The following is a 15,631-nucleotide window of genomic DNA, read 5'->3' on the forward strand; positions in this document are numbered from 1 at the left end:
AGACAATCTGACACAGAATGCACTGTCTCCTGAGTTCCTCATCACTGGAAACACCAGAAGACAACTCTTTTAACAAAAATGAATAGGGAGGGTTTAGGCACAGGTTTGCAGGCTAAACTAGTTGAACTCTACAGCTTCATCTAACATTTAGTCTTAATTTGGATATACCATTAACTGCTACTTACGAAACCTCAGCTTTGTTGTCAGACATTATCAGATATTTTTGTTTCAGTTGTTCACCATATTCTCTTGCCCCTTTTGTAAATGGAAAAGAGTAATTTAAAAATTTTCTTATAGCTTAGCAGCGTAATGTCATAGCATAGATATGATGGAATAAATAACATCTGTCTTGTTTGCTGAACTCTAGGAAAGGCTATATCAGAAATACCTTTCAGATTCCAAAGGATAATTTACAGTGTCAAAAAAATAATCTAACCATAATTGACTCATAATGATACTTTCTAATATACCTGATTATTTACTAAAAGGTTTATATTTATACCCCAATGTTTATAATCCTTTCAGAAGGTATCAGTTTGGACTTAAGCCTCAGAATTTTAGTTTCTGTCATTTTGCAACTTTTATGTCTTAGCAGAAATATCCTAGCTAGTCTTGCGAGTAGTTGCCCTTTAATGTATACCTTATTTCTCTGATTCTAAGATGCCAGTGATTGCACCATGCAACACAGGGTTAATCCAGTATGTACAACCTCTCTGTGGCATGCTGCTTTCCATTATCCAGTGTAGTGCTTTGGACTCTTTGAAATCTTTAAGAGTATAGAATTTTGAGGCACGTTGAGAAATATGAAGTTTTGTATCCTTGTCTTTTTTGTAAAACTCAAGCTACTTTTTTCCTTCATTAAGTTGTGTATAAAGTGAAGTGAGTGAGTGAAGTCGCTCAGTCGTGTCCGACTCTTTGCGACCCCATGGATGGTAGCCTACCAGGCTCCACCGTCCATGGGATTTTCCAGGCAAGAATACTGGAGTGGGCTGCCATTTCCTTCTCCAGGGGATCCTCCCAACCCAGGGATCGAACCTGGGTCTTCTGCATTGCAGAGTTAAATAGTTCCCCTTGAATTAAGCTGTAACTTTGGACAGAGAGACGTTTAATGCCAAATGATGTAACCCTTCACAGAGTATGAGTCTGTCACACCAAATTCTCCTGGCTTTGGAAAATACTATAGTCTTAAGACCACTGGCAGTTTTCTTTGCTTTGAATTGATAGACATGATGGACTAGTCAATACCACATCATAGTGTAATCCTTTGATAGCATTCAAGAAACAAATCAGTGATCTACATTTAAGTTAAAAAGCCATCCTTGTTTGGTGCTAACTATGCCATGTAAGAACAGAAATGATGAGTAGTTGAACAAATACCTTTTTAAACAGCCAAGTTTGCACATCCCACATAAGGATAGCCATATCTCAACTTACTCCTATGCCTAATGGCTGGAAAGTTTCTTTTATATAATTGTTAAGAAGTATCACTGTCAGAAATGTTTAATTTTATCAAATTTGTATCTTAGAATCCAGGAAATGTGGTATTTGCTAATTGATTGGCTAATCTCTAGGAAAGCCAATATTATTTTGGCAATAGCTGTCTCACATTTATGTATTTAGTAGTACAACCGTTTTCTGCAAATGACATCAAAAGTATTTTTCTGCCCCATAGGCATCTTTATCTTACAGAAAGACTTGAAGCAAGAAGGCTTTTTTTAAAAAAATAAAGTTTTTAAAGTAAATGCTAACTATTATTCAGTTTTTAGAGAGTTACTTGATCAGTTGATTAATAGTGTTAATATGACATTCTTACAGATTTTATCATGAAATCTCATGGTTTGAAAGATGTCACTTATTAAAAAGCAGTTCTTTTTTTAAAGAGTAGTGCATGAACATCAGACTTTTTAGATATGTATGTGAAGACCTGGATTGTCATGCACCAGTTTCAGAAATAACATATTTAAAAGTGTTTTGAAAAATATAAATTATAAAGTGGCTGTGATAATTAATAAAAATAGAATTCTCTCTTCTAAAGTTGTTTTAACTAGGAAATACAAGCAGATCATGGATATTTTCTTTAATACTTAGACCACTGTTAGTATCTTGATCATATCATTGGTATCTTGATGATATCATTGTAGAAAACCATATTTTTATACCATTTTACTTATCAGCCACTTCTGTATTATCCAAGTTAAGCTTGTGCCATTGATTTATTTTATTATGTCAACATATCCTAGCAGCCTGTGCTACTTATAATCTATCCTCTGAAGTTGCTAATTCCTTGTTGTCTGTTTTTTGCTGATGTACCCCTGTACATTTACTGTCACTTCATATCCACTCCTGTTTGCAGTTCTTGACTTTAGGATTGCATGCAGAATAAGAAGTTGGAGACTGAATTATGAGTGCATGGAGATAAACTGTAAATGAGCAATGTGAAGAGAAAAATAATAGAATATGTAACAGTAAAACCTAATTGACTTGAAAATTTTTTATAGCTAATAAATTTAATCTGCCATTTATTTCTAAATTAATGTAACTTCTTTTTAACTCTAGTCGTCTCAGATTAACAATCCCCAGTTTGTATGGGTGGTACCAGCTTTGCGTCAGCTACATGAAATCACCCGCTCGTTCATAAAACAGACTTATCAAAAGCAAGACAAGGTAAGAGGATTGCTGTATTTGATGATTATGCAGTTACTTGTGTAACCTTTTGCTAAGATTGCTAAGTTTTATAGTGACTGTTTTACAGTTTTATGGTTATTAATATAATTCATTTATATTATTTAATAATGTTGAATTTAAACATCATTCTGCTTTCATTTCTGTGGAGCTTTTCTTTTGATATATCCCTAACTCATTTATTTTTTATTTCCTTAATTTACTGAAGTAAGCCAGTTTTTAAAAGTTAGAATAGTACTGTAGGAATTTGAAAAGATTCACAAGACTTGTTTTATATTGTGAAAAAACATCAGTTCGCTTAAGGAACTAGAGGTTCCTCGATGTAAGAGACTTGGGGAAGAAAGATCTGGAAAAGTATGCAAGAAGTGAAATAGTGCTTTTGAAGACTTATTTTTTTAAAAAAATAATAAAACAAAAAACTCCTTTAGAAGCAGAAATTTACCAGGGAAGTTTATTAATTCTATAGTAATTCCCTAGTAAATGTACATATGAGATTGTTTTCATTTACTTTTATGTAGGAAATGTGAGCGAAAAAATTTTTGTTTGCTGTTCCTCAACTGTATGGTCAAATAGAAGCTTGTATTAAACTGACAAAGTAACTACACATTCTCATACCTTTTTTTTTTTCATTATTTTCACCAAGAGCATTATTCAAGACTTGAAGAAAAATTTTGAAATAGTAAAACTGGTAACAGGAAGCTTGATAGCTTGTCATCGGCTTGCAGCAGCCGTGGCTGGACCTGGAGGCTTAACTGGTTCAACACTAGTGGATGGCCGATATACCTACCGGGAGGTACCTGGCACTGTGCTGTTGTTTCATGACTTAGAACATTCATTTGACCTTTTTGGGCTTGAACTATAAAAGTAATATTTGTTGGAAGGAACTCTAAAGAGGAAGCATGAGGTGTCTTTGTCATGATGGAACAGTTTTTAATCTTTAATAAAACCACCTCAAAGTAAAAGGTTAGAAAATTGATATTTGTGGGTATATCTTTCAGTAAATCACCTAACATAACTACATATGATACGGTATTAAAAATAAGTATCTTTTGTCTTTGATCAAAAATATAATTGTCAGTTCTGTGGCTCATGGCTTTTTGTTTTTCAAAGCTGTCAGTAATATTGTTTTCCAAAAAATAGAAAAATATCTTCACTCATCAGTTGTGTTCTGGTGTTGTACTCTGAGATTGCTTGACATCTAAAGTCACCTGAGTTTGTAATAGACAAGTAGTTTCTGCTACATTGTATTCTCACCTCCTAAACAGATTTCTCACATTTACTTTACCCTAAATTACAAGAGAAAGCATTAGGTAAAACTACTTTTTAATTTCAGTTTGTTTTTTTTTTTTGCTTTTACGTATGAATGCCTGGAGTTGACTAATTAGCATTATTTCTTTTTCCAGTATTTAGAGGCCCATCTTAAATTCCTGGCATTTTTCTTGCAAGAAGCTACTCTGTATTTGGGTTGGAATCGTGCCAAGGAAATCTGGGAGTGTCTTGTGACTGGCCAGGATGTTTGTGAATTAGATAGAGAGGTAAGAAGACGGCATTATGAATGAAGTAAGACAAAAGTGTGACTTGATAAATAGTATTTTGCTTTATTGTGTATATCTCACATTTTTGTGCATGTCTCATATCTTCAATTCTAAACACTTTTCAGTGTACTAAGCATACATTTATAATAAGCTAGGAGCTGAAAGTGTTGAAAAGATATTTTAAATATATGTGCTATATACAAGCATATGAGATCTTTGGTAATTTTGATAACCATTCTGCATAAAACCCAATTCAGCTAAGTGAGTACAGCAAACTTAGTGTATTCTTTAGTTTTTTTTTTTTCCCTCCCATGAAACTAATTTTAAGTTAACCAGCAGAAACTTTGAGTTCCTGTAATGATATTGTACCCCAGAAACCCTAAAGAAAGAATTGCTATCTAGACAGATCTTTAGAACTACAGTTGCACAACTGAAAGTGGATTAAACCAGGAGCACTGCCCTGCTTCGATGTTTGCTAACAGTGAATCGCTATTTCCTCCTCTCATTTTGCAGAATAATGTTAACTACACCATAGGGTTATTGAAAGGATCAAGTATGTGACAGTGCCTCACACAGCGCCTGGCACATAGTAAGGCTTATTAATAAATGTCGGTGGAAAAACTGAAGTGTAATGATTCATTGGAAAGTATGAGTATGTATTTTCATTATCCAGAAGAAAGATTGCTGTAACTAACTGCTTCATTTAGTTCAGAGTTCCAGTCATTTTAGTTTTGAGTGGTACTAAGGCATTATAAATTTCTGAAGAATTAAAAATCATTTGTCTTTGCTTTCCTCATTTGGATTATGTATTTGCCTGAAGTGGGTTTTAGTTACAGGGTGATATTTGTCTTGATTTGCAGATGTGTTTTGAATGGTTTACAAAAGGGCAACATGATCTTGAGAGTGATGTTCAGCAGCAGCTCTTCAAGGAGAAAATTCTTAAATTGGAGTCATATGAAATCACTATGAATGGTAAGGAAAAACATTAAAATTGTTTTTTCAGTTCTTTAAATTTTATTCTTTTCTTCTCAGCCCACTGTGAGAAACAGCTTCACAGTTTGGTATATCCTTCTGGACTTCACCTTATGCATATAAAGATACATCTATATAAACATATGTTTATATAAACAGATGAATTTCTTTTTACATGAATGGTATTTTTAAATTACACAGGCTAATAATTGTCAAACTCTTTTCATGAAATTACTTAGTACAAAAAGGATTCATTTAAGGTAAAAAATGGTCCAAGTATAGAAATCCTCTTTTCAGTTGTTTATTTTAATTGAAATTTTTCTTATTGATATGAATTTTTCATGCCATAAAATTTATTTTTTTAAAGTGTCCACGAAGTGTTTTTTGTATATTCACAAAGTTGTTCAACCTTCACCATTTTTAATCTCAGGAAATTTTCATCACCCCAGAAAGAAACTATATAATAGTCACTCTCCATTCTCCCCTTTCCACAATCTCTCATCTGCTTGTTGTCCTTGTAGGTTATTCTGATCTAAACATTTTATATAAATAGAACTGTGCAGTATGTCACCTTTTGTATTTGGCTTCTTTTTTTTTATTATTTTTTTTTATTTATTTTTTTATTTATTTTTAATTTTTTTAATAAATTTATTTATTTTAGTTGGGGGCTAATTACTTTACAATATTGTAATAGTTTTTGCCATACATTGACATGAATCAGCCATGGGTTTACATGTGTTCCCCTTCCTGGACCCCCCACCCACCTCCCTCCCCATCCCATCCCTCTGGGTCATCCCATTGCCCCGGCCCTGAGCCCTTGTCTCATGCATCGAACATGGAATGGTGTTCTGTTTCACATATGATAATATACGTGTTTCAATGCTATTCTCCCAGAACGTCCCACCCTCACCTTCTCCCTCAGAGTCCATAAAATTGTTCTATGCATCTGTGTGTATTTGGCTTCTTGATCATGCTGAGACATAATGTGGTCAAGGTTCACCCAGGTTTTCGCACGTGTCAAAACTTCATTCCATATGACTGGATAACACTTCATTGAATGGATATAACACATTGTGTTTATCCATTCATCGGTGGATAGGCATCTGGGTTGTTACCACTTTTGCTTATTGTCAATAATTCTGCTGTAAATGTCCATGTACAAGTTTTTATCTACCTAGGAGTGAAATTGCTGTATGATATAATTAACATTTGAGGAATTGCCAATCTTTTTTGCAAAGTGGCTGTACCATTTTATAATCCCACCAGCAGTATATGAGGTTTTGATTTCTCCACATCTTCTCTAATAATTATAAACTGACATTTTTATTTTAGCCATCCTAGTGGTTTTGAGATGGAATCTCATGGCCTTTGATATGCATTTCCCTGATGACTAAGGATATTCATGGACTCTTTGGTCACTTACATATCCCCTTTGAAAAGATGTCTATTAAAATCTTTCTCATCTTCAAATTGGGTTATTTGCCCTTTTAGTTTTGAGTTTTAACAGTTGTTTATATGTTCTGCTTACTCATTCCTCATCAAATAATGTGATTTACACATATTTTGTCCTGTTCTGTGGATTGGCTTTTCATTTTCACAATAGTCCTTTGAAGCACAAAAGCTTTTAGTTTTGATGAAGTTCATTTATTTTTTTGTCGTTATTGTTGCTTGTTTTTGATACCATATCTAAGAGACTATTGCCTAATTGACGGTCTTGAAGATTTGTGCCTGTTTTGTCCTGAAAGTTTTATAGTTTTAGCTCTTGATATACATTGTCTTTTCATTGATTATTTGTAGTACCAAGAGTACATGAATTTATCTGACATTCTGTAATTTCAGGGTTTAACTTATTTAAGACTTTTTTTGAAAATGTGAATCTGTGTGATCATCGATTGAAAAGACAAGGAGCTCAGTTGGTAAGTAGCATTGTTTTCAAATCTAGATAATTTGCATAATCTAGTAAAACTTGATATTCAGAAAAAAAAATGTATTCTAATTGAGAGAAAACATGAGGTTTTTTAAAAAGAATGGGCTCCTCCTTGACTGCAGTCTCCTGCATCATTCAGAGAGCTCCTCAGAGTGTGAGGGCATTCCCCTTCCCATACAGATGACTTCTCAGATTCCTCTTTGCTTTTTGCTGATCTGAGAGAGCCAGTGGCCTCCTGTGGCTGGGTAAACGCAGAGTAGGGATAGTTCTAGCCCAGCTTCTAACCTCTCAGATCCAACAGTTCACAGGTACCTGAGAACGTACCAAAATCGTCAGTTCTGAGGTCTCAGCAGCAAGAATTTGTGGGAAAATTTTTAAGAACAGACAAAGAAGCAGGAAAATGAGGATCAGTAGAATGTATACAGCTTATGTTTATATTTACCTGAATAGCTTTAAAAAAGGGGAAAATAACTCTTTTTCCAAGTCTGTTTCATTCATGACCTGACTCCCTAGAATTTTTACAAGATCTTGTAAGCCCTTGATCTTACCATTTCTAACTGAGCTTTGGAAAGACCAGATTGAGCCTTGAGGATTAGTAACTACCTCTAGCTTGACTCCCTTTCCTTTGAAGAAAAGCTCCTGCAGGGGGTGCCCATGTTATTCCTGTATGTGTCTGCTTCAGTGCCCATCTGGGTAGAGTTATAGCTTAAGTTTAGGAATGTCGGGAGAAAAATCTCCTTATCTGTCTTGATTCCATGGAAGTTGCCCAGTGTTTCTGTTGTTGGCTGTTTTTTGTTTTAAAAAATTATTATATAAAACTGTTGTTTTGTATAATAATGTTCTCAAGTGTAGCTTGGCTTTTGTAGCCTTAATTCATAGTGAACTGTAAGAGGTATGGATTTACAGTGTAGCAGAAGATAATTGTATTTTTGTGACCTTGATGTGCTATATAATTTTTTTTGTTTTGAACAGTATGTAGAAAAACTGGAATTGATAGGAATGGATTTCATTTGGAAAATAGCCATGGAATCACCTGATGAAGAAATTGCTAATGAGGCTATTCAGTTAATTATAAACTACAGTTACATTAATCTAAATCCTAGGTTAAAGAAGGTAAGGAAAGAGAAAAGGTGCTCATATACAAAAAGTAATGTATTTTTAATTGATAAGTTGGCATGCCTGAAAGTTGAGCTTCTTTATTTTGACACTTTATCCTTAATATTGATTACAACTAAATGGTAGACTCATTAATTTCCATTTACCTCTTAACTTTTAGGATTCTGTATCATTACATAAGAAATTCATTGCTGATTGCTACACAAGATTAGAAGTGAGTAGCAAATTTTATTTAACCTTTTTTTGAAATAAATGCTTTGAGTTTTTTTGCATTTATAATTTTGTAATTTGAGATCATGTATAGTTCTGATATTTGTGGCTGGATGCTGTTGGAAGAATTTACCAGCAGTACCATATTGCTGACATAGGGAACAGGCATTTGCCTTGATGCCCACAATGTAGAAATAAACGTAACTTTATAGGAAATCATTCCTCCCTCCACCATCTCCCTTCCCTGTTTCACCTACCCTGCCACACCTCACACCCCACCTCTTTTTGGGGTATAAAACTGTCTTCTGTACATTCCGCATTTCAATACTCTTTTTCTCCTTTTTTTGTCCAGAAATTTTATATACACACTTGCTTCTTTTCCCATCATTCCTCATGTGTCATTTCATTTATATCATAAATGCTGTTAAAAGCCACAGCAGCACACTCAGTAGTAGGTGATATTGGTTGTCTTTGTCCATAATACTGTGACATAATACTATCTCATGTGTATTTCCAGTGCCTTATTTCTAGCGTGATGGTTAAAGTATTAAGTATTCATCTTTTCATTCCTAATTTGTGCTTGTTGAAATTTAATACCTAATAAAGAGTGTTCCAAAAGCATAAAATGCTACTGCCCTCAAATGTTAAAAAGTTAAATTTTCTGGTAATGAATATATGCTAGTGATGAATCTGTGCAGGAGTTCCCAAGTTGTGACTTTCATCCAAATATGTGATCATAAAAACATTTAAAGTATTAAGGTACCCTAAATAAGATACCGTGTAAGTAATAACACGTGTAGAATGGTCGTTCTCAATTGGAGATTATTTGACCTCCCAGGGGACATTTGGCATTGTCTGGAGACCTTCTGGTCAGTAGATGGGTCCTGCCGGTACCTGGTGGCCAGTGGGTGGTGAGTACATGTCAGAGATGCCACTAAATGTCCTACAAAGTCCGAGACAGTCTTCCATGACAAAACAGCTTCCAGCCCAAAATGTCAGCAGAGCTGATGTTGAGAAACCCTGATGTAGAATAATTTCTTGTTACGTAGGCAGCCAGTTCAGCACTTGGTGGCCCCACCCTGACACACGCTGTGACTAGAGCCACGAAAATGCTGACAGCGACTGCCATGCCAACTGTAGCCACCTCAGTCCAGTCTCCTTACAGGTAAGTGATTACAGAAGTTACGGCAAATACACAACACGCAAAGATAGGTCAGCTTAAAAGTAAAATTGGAATCTTTTTTCTTCCTTTGGAGATCTCTCAGTTAATTGTTCATTTCCTCATTTTATTTCATATATTTTTCAAATAGTCATATCCTTGAAAATTATATATTCTCTGTCATATATTTTATCATTTGATTCATTTTACTTTAACTCTGTGTAATATGAGTAGCCTACTCTTTATCATTGAACCAAGATACATTCTTTGTATGAAGAATAATTTTTTTCAAATTTGAAATATTTACTTAGACATAACTTTTTGAATAGACAAATCGTGACACTTAACAGTATAAGCAAAATGAAGTGGCATATGATGATTGATTACTATTGTACATTATGATATAATCATAGTTAAAATATTATTTACTTAAAATTATTTTTCAGATAATTGTGTTAAAAGTTTGAATTGACATCTCTAAATCACATTGCTGTGTTGAGTGTTTTCAGATGTTGTCAGTGAAATTTGAGTTCACCATTTTCTATACTTCTTTGGTATAGTAAGGAGAATAGATGAATATTTAGAAAATTAAATTGAAGCAACTAAAATACTTCTGTGGGATTTTAATAAGTCTTTCATTACTGGTTGTTGTTGCTGCGTCACTTCAGTCATGTCCCACTCTGTGTGACCCCATAAACGGAAGCCCACCAGGCTCCTCCATCCCTGGGATTCTCCAGGCAAGAATACTGGAGTGGGTTGCCATTTCCTTCTCCAATGTATGAAAGTGAAAAAAGAAAGTGAAGTCGCTCAGTCATGTCCGACTCTTAGCGACCCCATGGACTGCAGCCTACCAGGCTCCTCCGTCCATGGGATTTTCCAGGCAGAGCAGCCCCAAATCAGCGATGCTCAGGTGCTCAGAGAAGAGCTCCCTCTCTGTGTCTCATTCTGCTGCCCTCCAGTGGTTGGTGCTCATAGAGTCTCTACTTCTGGAATCACTTTATGCGTGTTTCTTTCTCTTTATTTACAGCTGGGGATGTTCCTTTTTTTAAAGGCTTTAAAGCACTTTATAGCAAAGTGATTCAGTTATATATGTATATTTTTTTCCATATTATTTTCCATTATAGGTTATTGCAAGATATTGAATATAATTCCCTGTGCTAACCAACTCTTTTTAAAGTGAAATTTCCAGTACTGCTAATCAGCATGCCTGAGATTTAGAAATACACCTATATGAAATATTTAGACTTCCTGGAATATCAAGTGTTTGAGGGCACTTGGATTTTCATCTGTAAGTGTTAGCACATGTGTAGTTTAATCAAGCATGGAGCTGTCACTGTATACGCTGCTGAATATTGGCATCTTCTTATTTCAGATGATACGTTTAAGATTCCTTAACTCTGACCTAAAGAGACCTCAGGTCTCATTTTTAGAGTCTGAGAGCTCCACACTTCCTTGCTGTGTGTTTTCTGTTCTAAAGATGATTATCTCTTGATGTGTATTGATTTCTTAACTGCTTTGAAAATCCTTGGGATACCATATTCTGTATATATTTTAACTATACAGGATAGTCACGTAAACCAGATGAACATTTTGCTGGGGGTGGGGGGGGTTGTTTTTCTTCTGCCTCATTCTTAAGCTAATGAAACAGCAGTTCTGATTTGTGGCATACTAAATGGTTTGCATTTGTCTTCTAAATTTCAGGCAGTTCAGAACTTTGTCAGATTCTGTGTTTACAGAATTATATGGCATATTTTAGTTGTAAGATTATGAGATTCAAACTCATTGATTGTTCATTCTTGGTGAATTGATAAACAAATAAGCCTGCAGACCCAGAAGAAACGCAGGCCTTCTATTTGTGAAACAACTGTTTAAAAAAAAAAAAGACAAAGAAAAGGACAGGAAAGGAAATGTGGGGCAGGGCCGGCTTCTCCCCTGTTACTCCATCTGTGTGTGACAGCTGTGACCTGTTTGAACCATCTCCCCCTTAAGTAAAAGGGAAGTTCAGTTTTGCAGATTTCAGTGAGGGCTAACTGTGATTGTGGTTTTGGTGAAAGAGACTGAAATTGAGCTCATGTCAGCAATTCAAGTATGTTCAAAAAAATTTTTTTAATTCATAGATCCACTAAACTTGTAATAATTGAGCGATTACTGCTTCTGGCAGAACGTTATGTGATCACTATAGAGGTAAGCCTCCCTTCTTTGTAAAACAACTTTATCATCCTGTAATTAGTCTGTTAGGAGTGTATTTTTGCAACCTTTGACTGTGGCACTGTGCTATTTGTTTGACTTGCTGTGTCTTTTTCAAGGATTTTTACTCTGTTCCCCGAACTATTCTACCTCATGGTGCCTCATTCCATGGACATCTTTTAACTCTTAATGTTACTTATGAGTCTACCAAAGATACCTTCACTGTAGAGGTAGGTTTACATTAAGTTCTGAAACCATTTCCATATTGTCTTGTTATTTTCATATGAACATCATTGATTAAGATAGCAGCATGAATGACTATTCTAAAAGCTGTTTAGTAAACAGCTTTTAGAATAAAGATCTGAAGTGAAAGGAAGTTGATAGGGTATAAGCAGATACATAAGTGCATGGTATCAGGTGATAATGAGTGTTACAAAGATTTAAGAATACCACAGAATCAGATGGGTATACATGACATATTTTAGAATGGACAGGGAAGGTCTCTGAGGTGGTCACATTTGAATGGAGACTTGAATGAATTGACAGAGCAAGTTATTTCTGGGGAGGAGCTTTCTATACCAAGGGAGCAGCAGGTACAAAGGTCCTGAGGTGGGAGTCTGTTTGGCTTATTCAGTGGCAAGGAAAGTGGCTGGTGTGACTAGAGCACAGTGAGAAGGGGAAGAATAGAAGGCTCTGCCGTGGAAGGATTTGAAATTTGATTACATGCATGGTGGGGAGTGACATATGGAATGGAATGTTTAATTACTGCAGAGGGGAAGCCTCATGAGGGCAAAGGTTCTTGTCTTTGGGTTCTCTGCTATGTTCCCAGCTTCTGCAGCAGTGCCCAGTACATATAAGGTGTTCACTAGTAGTTATTTAAATTAACTGATAAGCAAATTACAATATTGTTTCACTTCATTTTACAGGCTCACAGTAATGAAACCATAGGGAGTGTCCGGTGGAAGATAGCCAAGCAGTTGTGCTCTCCAGTGGACAGTATACAGATATTTACAAATGACAGTCTGGTAGGTATAAATACACATTTTGTGTCATTGTCATCTGTTGTCAGTATTCTCCTCTCTTTTCCTTCTCAGTAATTAAGAAACCACTTTCTGCAGCTGACAGTGAATAAAGATCAAAAGCTACTCCACCAGCTGGGCTTCTCTGATGAACAAATCCTCACAGTGAAGACTTCTGGCAGTGGGACGCCATCTGGGAGCTCCGCAGATTCCTCAACCAGCTCCAGCAGCAGCAGCAGCGGGGTATTCAGCTCATCATACGCCATGGAACAGGTATCCAGTGATAATCTTCAAGTGCAAAACAAGAACTTAACATCATGAAGTTTTGCCTTCAGCCCGTATAGATTTGGATGATTATGTGCTTTCCTCGTAAGTCCTGACTCTTCAGAACTGTATCACGGAAGTGCTGGGATTTAGTTGGGTGAAGGCTATGTACTTTATCAGTCTTCTGAACCAGACTCTTCTAGTCTGAGTGATTCTGCCTGGCCCATGCTTGCTGCTGCTCTATTACATCTCTCTTCATTGATTGTCCTCTACTGGGTCATTACCATTAACAGTCAAATGTCTGTGTTATTTCTGCCATCTTTTAAAAGTACCTTTTTCACCCAAACTTCAGTTTCCCTCAGTTCTTTCCTTTTCAAATCAGCAAAGCTCCCTGAGTCTGAACTCTCTTTACCATCCTCTCTTGACTCCTCTTGAAAAGAGGCAGACTCCACAAGTTTTGTCCACCTCTTAATCCTCATCTTCTCGACGTCTCAGCAGAGCTGTTCCTTGTGATCATTTCCCCTTGAAATACTTTCTCCACTTGTCTTCCGGGACTCGCTGGGCTCTCTAGGTCTTCCTCTTTGGGCTCCTCTGCTGCTGCTTTATCTTCCTGCTGTATGCAGAGAAGTTCCCTGGCTCAGTCCTTTGACCTGTCCTCTGTCTGGGCTTATTTAGGAATCTTATTTAGGAATCTCATCCAGTTTCAAAATTTTACATATTATATATACATTGGTAACACCCCAATTTTTATCTTTAGCTTGAAGTGTAGATTGTTGTATTAGTCACTTTGTCTAGTCCAGCTCTTTGCGACCCCCTGGACTGTAGCCCACCAGGCTCCTCTGTCCATGGGATTTTTCAGGCAAGAATACTGGAGCAGGTTACCATTCCCTTCTCAAGGGTATCTTCCCAACCCAGAGATGTAACTCGAGTCTCCTGCACTGCAGGCGGATTCTTTACCGTGTTATACATGGAACCGATTACTCAACACAGCATCTCCTCTTAAATGTGTGATAGACACTCCATTCTAACTTTTGAAACTGAGCTGCTACCCGCTTTCCCACCACCTGCTCCTACCCCAAACCTCTTCATCCCACTGTCTTGTCCTGTTTCAGATAATGCCTATTTCATTCTTCTAGGGATTCATGCCTGAATCTTGAGGTCCCTTCTTTCTCTCATACCTCTATGCATCACCAAATCCTTGACTCTACCTTTGAAATACATCTACATCTAGAAGCTAGCTACTCTTCTCTGCCTCCACAGCTCCCACAAAGATCCAGGAAGCCATCATGCCCCACCCACCACCTGAGGGTGACGGTAGTACTGCGTCTGGTCTCAGGGCTTCCACCCTTACACCAGGTCAGTCTCTCTGGTGTGTAGCACCCAGCATCCCATGATCTTTTTACAGACCAGTCACATTATGCCACTCAATTCAGAGGCGTCAGCACCTCCCACCTCACGAAGAGTAAGAGCCGGAGTCTGCTAGGACCTTCAGGGCCTACTTGGTGCACTCCCCTGAGATCTCCCCCCCGGGACCCACCCTCCCTCTCACCATCCCAGCTTCAGTGGCCTCTATGTTGGTCCTCACACATAGTAGGGCCCATGCAGTTGTTCTTCCCCAATACCCAGGCATGTTCTTTCTTGATACCCAGGTTCTTTCTCACTTTCTCCAGCTTTCACTCAAATGTAGCCTTCTTGGTGATCCCATCTAAACTTTCCGCCTGTTCCTACTCCTGCATGGCTCATTGCCTTCCCCTGCTTTATTTCCATCTAACATACAATATAAAATATTCATCTTGTTTAATGTCCCTCCTTCTCTCCCCAGGGAAACGTGAGCTCTGTGAGAGCAGACCTCTGTCTGTTTTGCTCTCTACTGTATTTCCAGCACCTGAAACAGTAGTGAAACATAATAGGTAGCCAGTATTTGTTGAATGATTTTATGAATCAGTCAAGGTTTTTTGTACCTGCTCTGTGCCAGGAACTGAGCTCGGCACCACGGGTACAAAACTGACAGAAGACATTCTGCTCTTTATGTGTTTACAGTCTAGAAAGTAAGATAATAACCAGCACTCATGTGACATAAAAGTATTTAAGTAATGGAGAGGGTTATTATATACAGCTCTTTCATTTAATGACAGATGTAAGATCCTTGTGTGGCTGTCTTTTTAAAACTTAGAGAATATAGTCTTGCTATAGGTACCACTGAAGCCTGCAGGGTTAATGTTAATATTGTGATGTTTCTTAAAAACTAACTATACTTATATGTGAAAGTGAAAGTCACTCAGTCATGTCCGACTCTTTGTGACCCCATGGACTGCCCAGTCCATGAAATTCTCTAGGCCAGAATACTGGAGTGGGTAGAGCCGTTCCCTTCTCCAGGGGATCTTCCCAACCCAGGGATCGAACCCAGGTCTCCTACATTGCAGGCGGATTGTTTACCAGCTGAGCCACAAGGGAAGCCCAAGAATTCTGGAGTGGGTAACTTATCCCTTCTCCAGCGTATCTTCCCCAACCAGGAATCGAACTGGGGTCTCCTGCATTGCAGGCGTATTCTTCATGTAGT

At 37.1% G+C, this 15,631-nt stretch overlaps 1 protein-coding gene across 3 annotated transcripts in view; it reads left to right on the forward strand.

The window, feature by feature from the left end:
• USP24 (ubiquitin specific peptidase 24) overlaps window positions 1-15,631 on the forward strand; it is a 145,247-nt gene that overhangs the window by 61,757 nt on the left and 67,859 nt on the right. For all 3 annotated transcript variants that reach the window (XR_014054482.1, XM_081492694.1, XM_081492695.1), the window contains exons 17-28: window positions 2,557-2,664; window positions 3,326-3,475; window positions 4,086-4,217; window positions 5,078-5,189; window positions 7,029-7,105; window positions 8,089-8,229; window positions 8,393-8,446; window positions 9,492-9,607; window positions 11,719-11,785; window positions 11,908-12,018; window positions 12,715-12,813; window positions 12,907-13,080. Coding sequence is in view for 2 of the 3 variants with exons in the window: in XM_081492694.1 (XP_081348820.1) it covers window positions 2,557-2,664; window positions 3,326-3,475; window positions 4,086-4,217; window positions 5,078-5,189; window positions 7,029-7,105; window positions 8,089-8,229; window positions 8,393-8,446; window positions 9,492-9,607; window positions 11,719-11,785; window positions 11,908-12,018; window positions 12,715-12,813; window positions 12,907-13,080 (1,341 nt within the window). In the remaining variant the exon portion in view is untranslated. The remainder of the gene's footprint in view (window positions 1-2,556; window positions 2,665-3,325; window positions 3,476-4,085; window positions 4,218-5,077; window positions 5,190-7,028; window positions 7,106-8,088; window positions 8,230-8,392; window positions 8,447-9,491; window positions 9,608-11,718; window positions 11,786-11,907; window positions 12,019-12,714; window positions 12,814-12,906; window positions 13,081-15,631) is intronic.

Source organism: Giraffa tippelskirchi, chromosome 5 (genome assembly GCF_054371585.1).
Source record: "Giraffa tippelskirchi isolate mGirTip1 chromosome 5, T2T-mGirTip1v1.2.pri, whole genome shotgun sequence".
Classification (NCBI taxonomy): domain Eukaryota; kingdom Metazoa; phylum Chordata; class Mammalia; order Artiodactyla; family Giraffidae; genus Giraffa; species Giraffa tippelskirchi.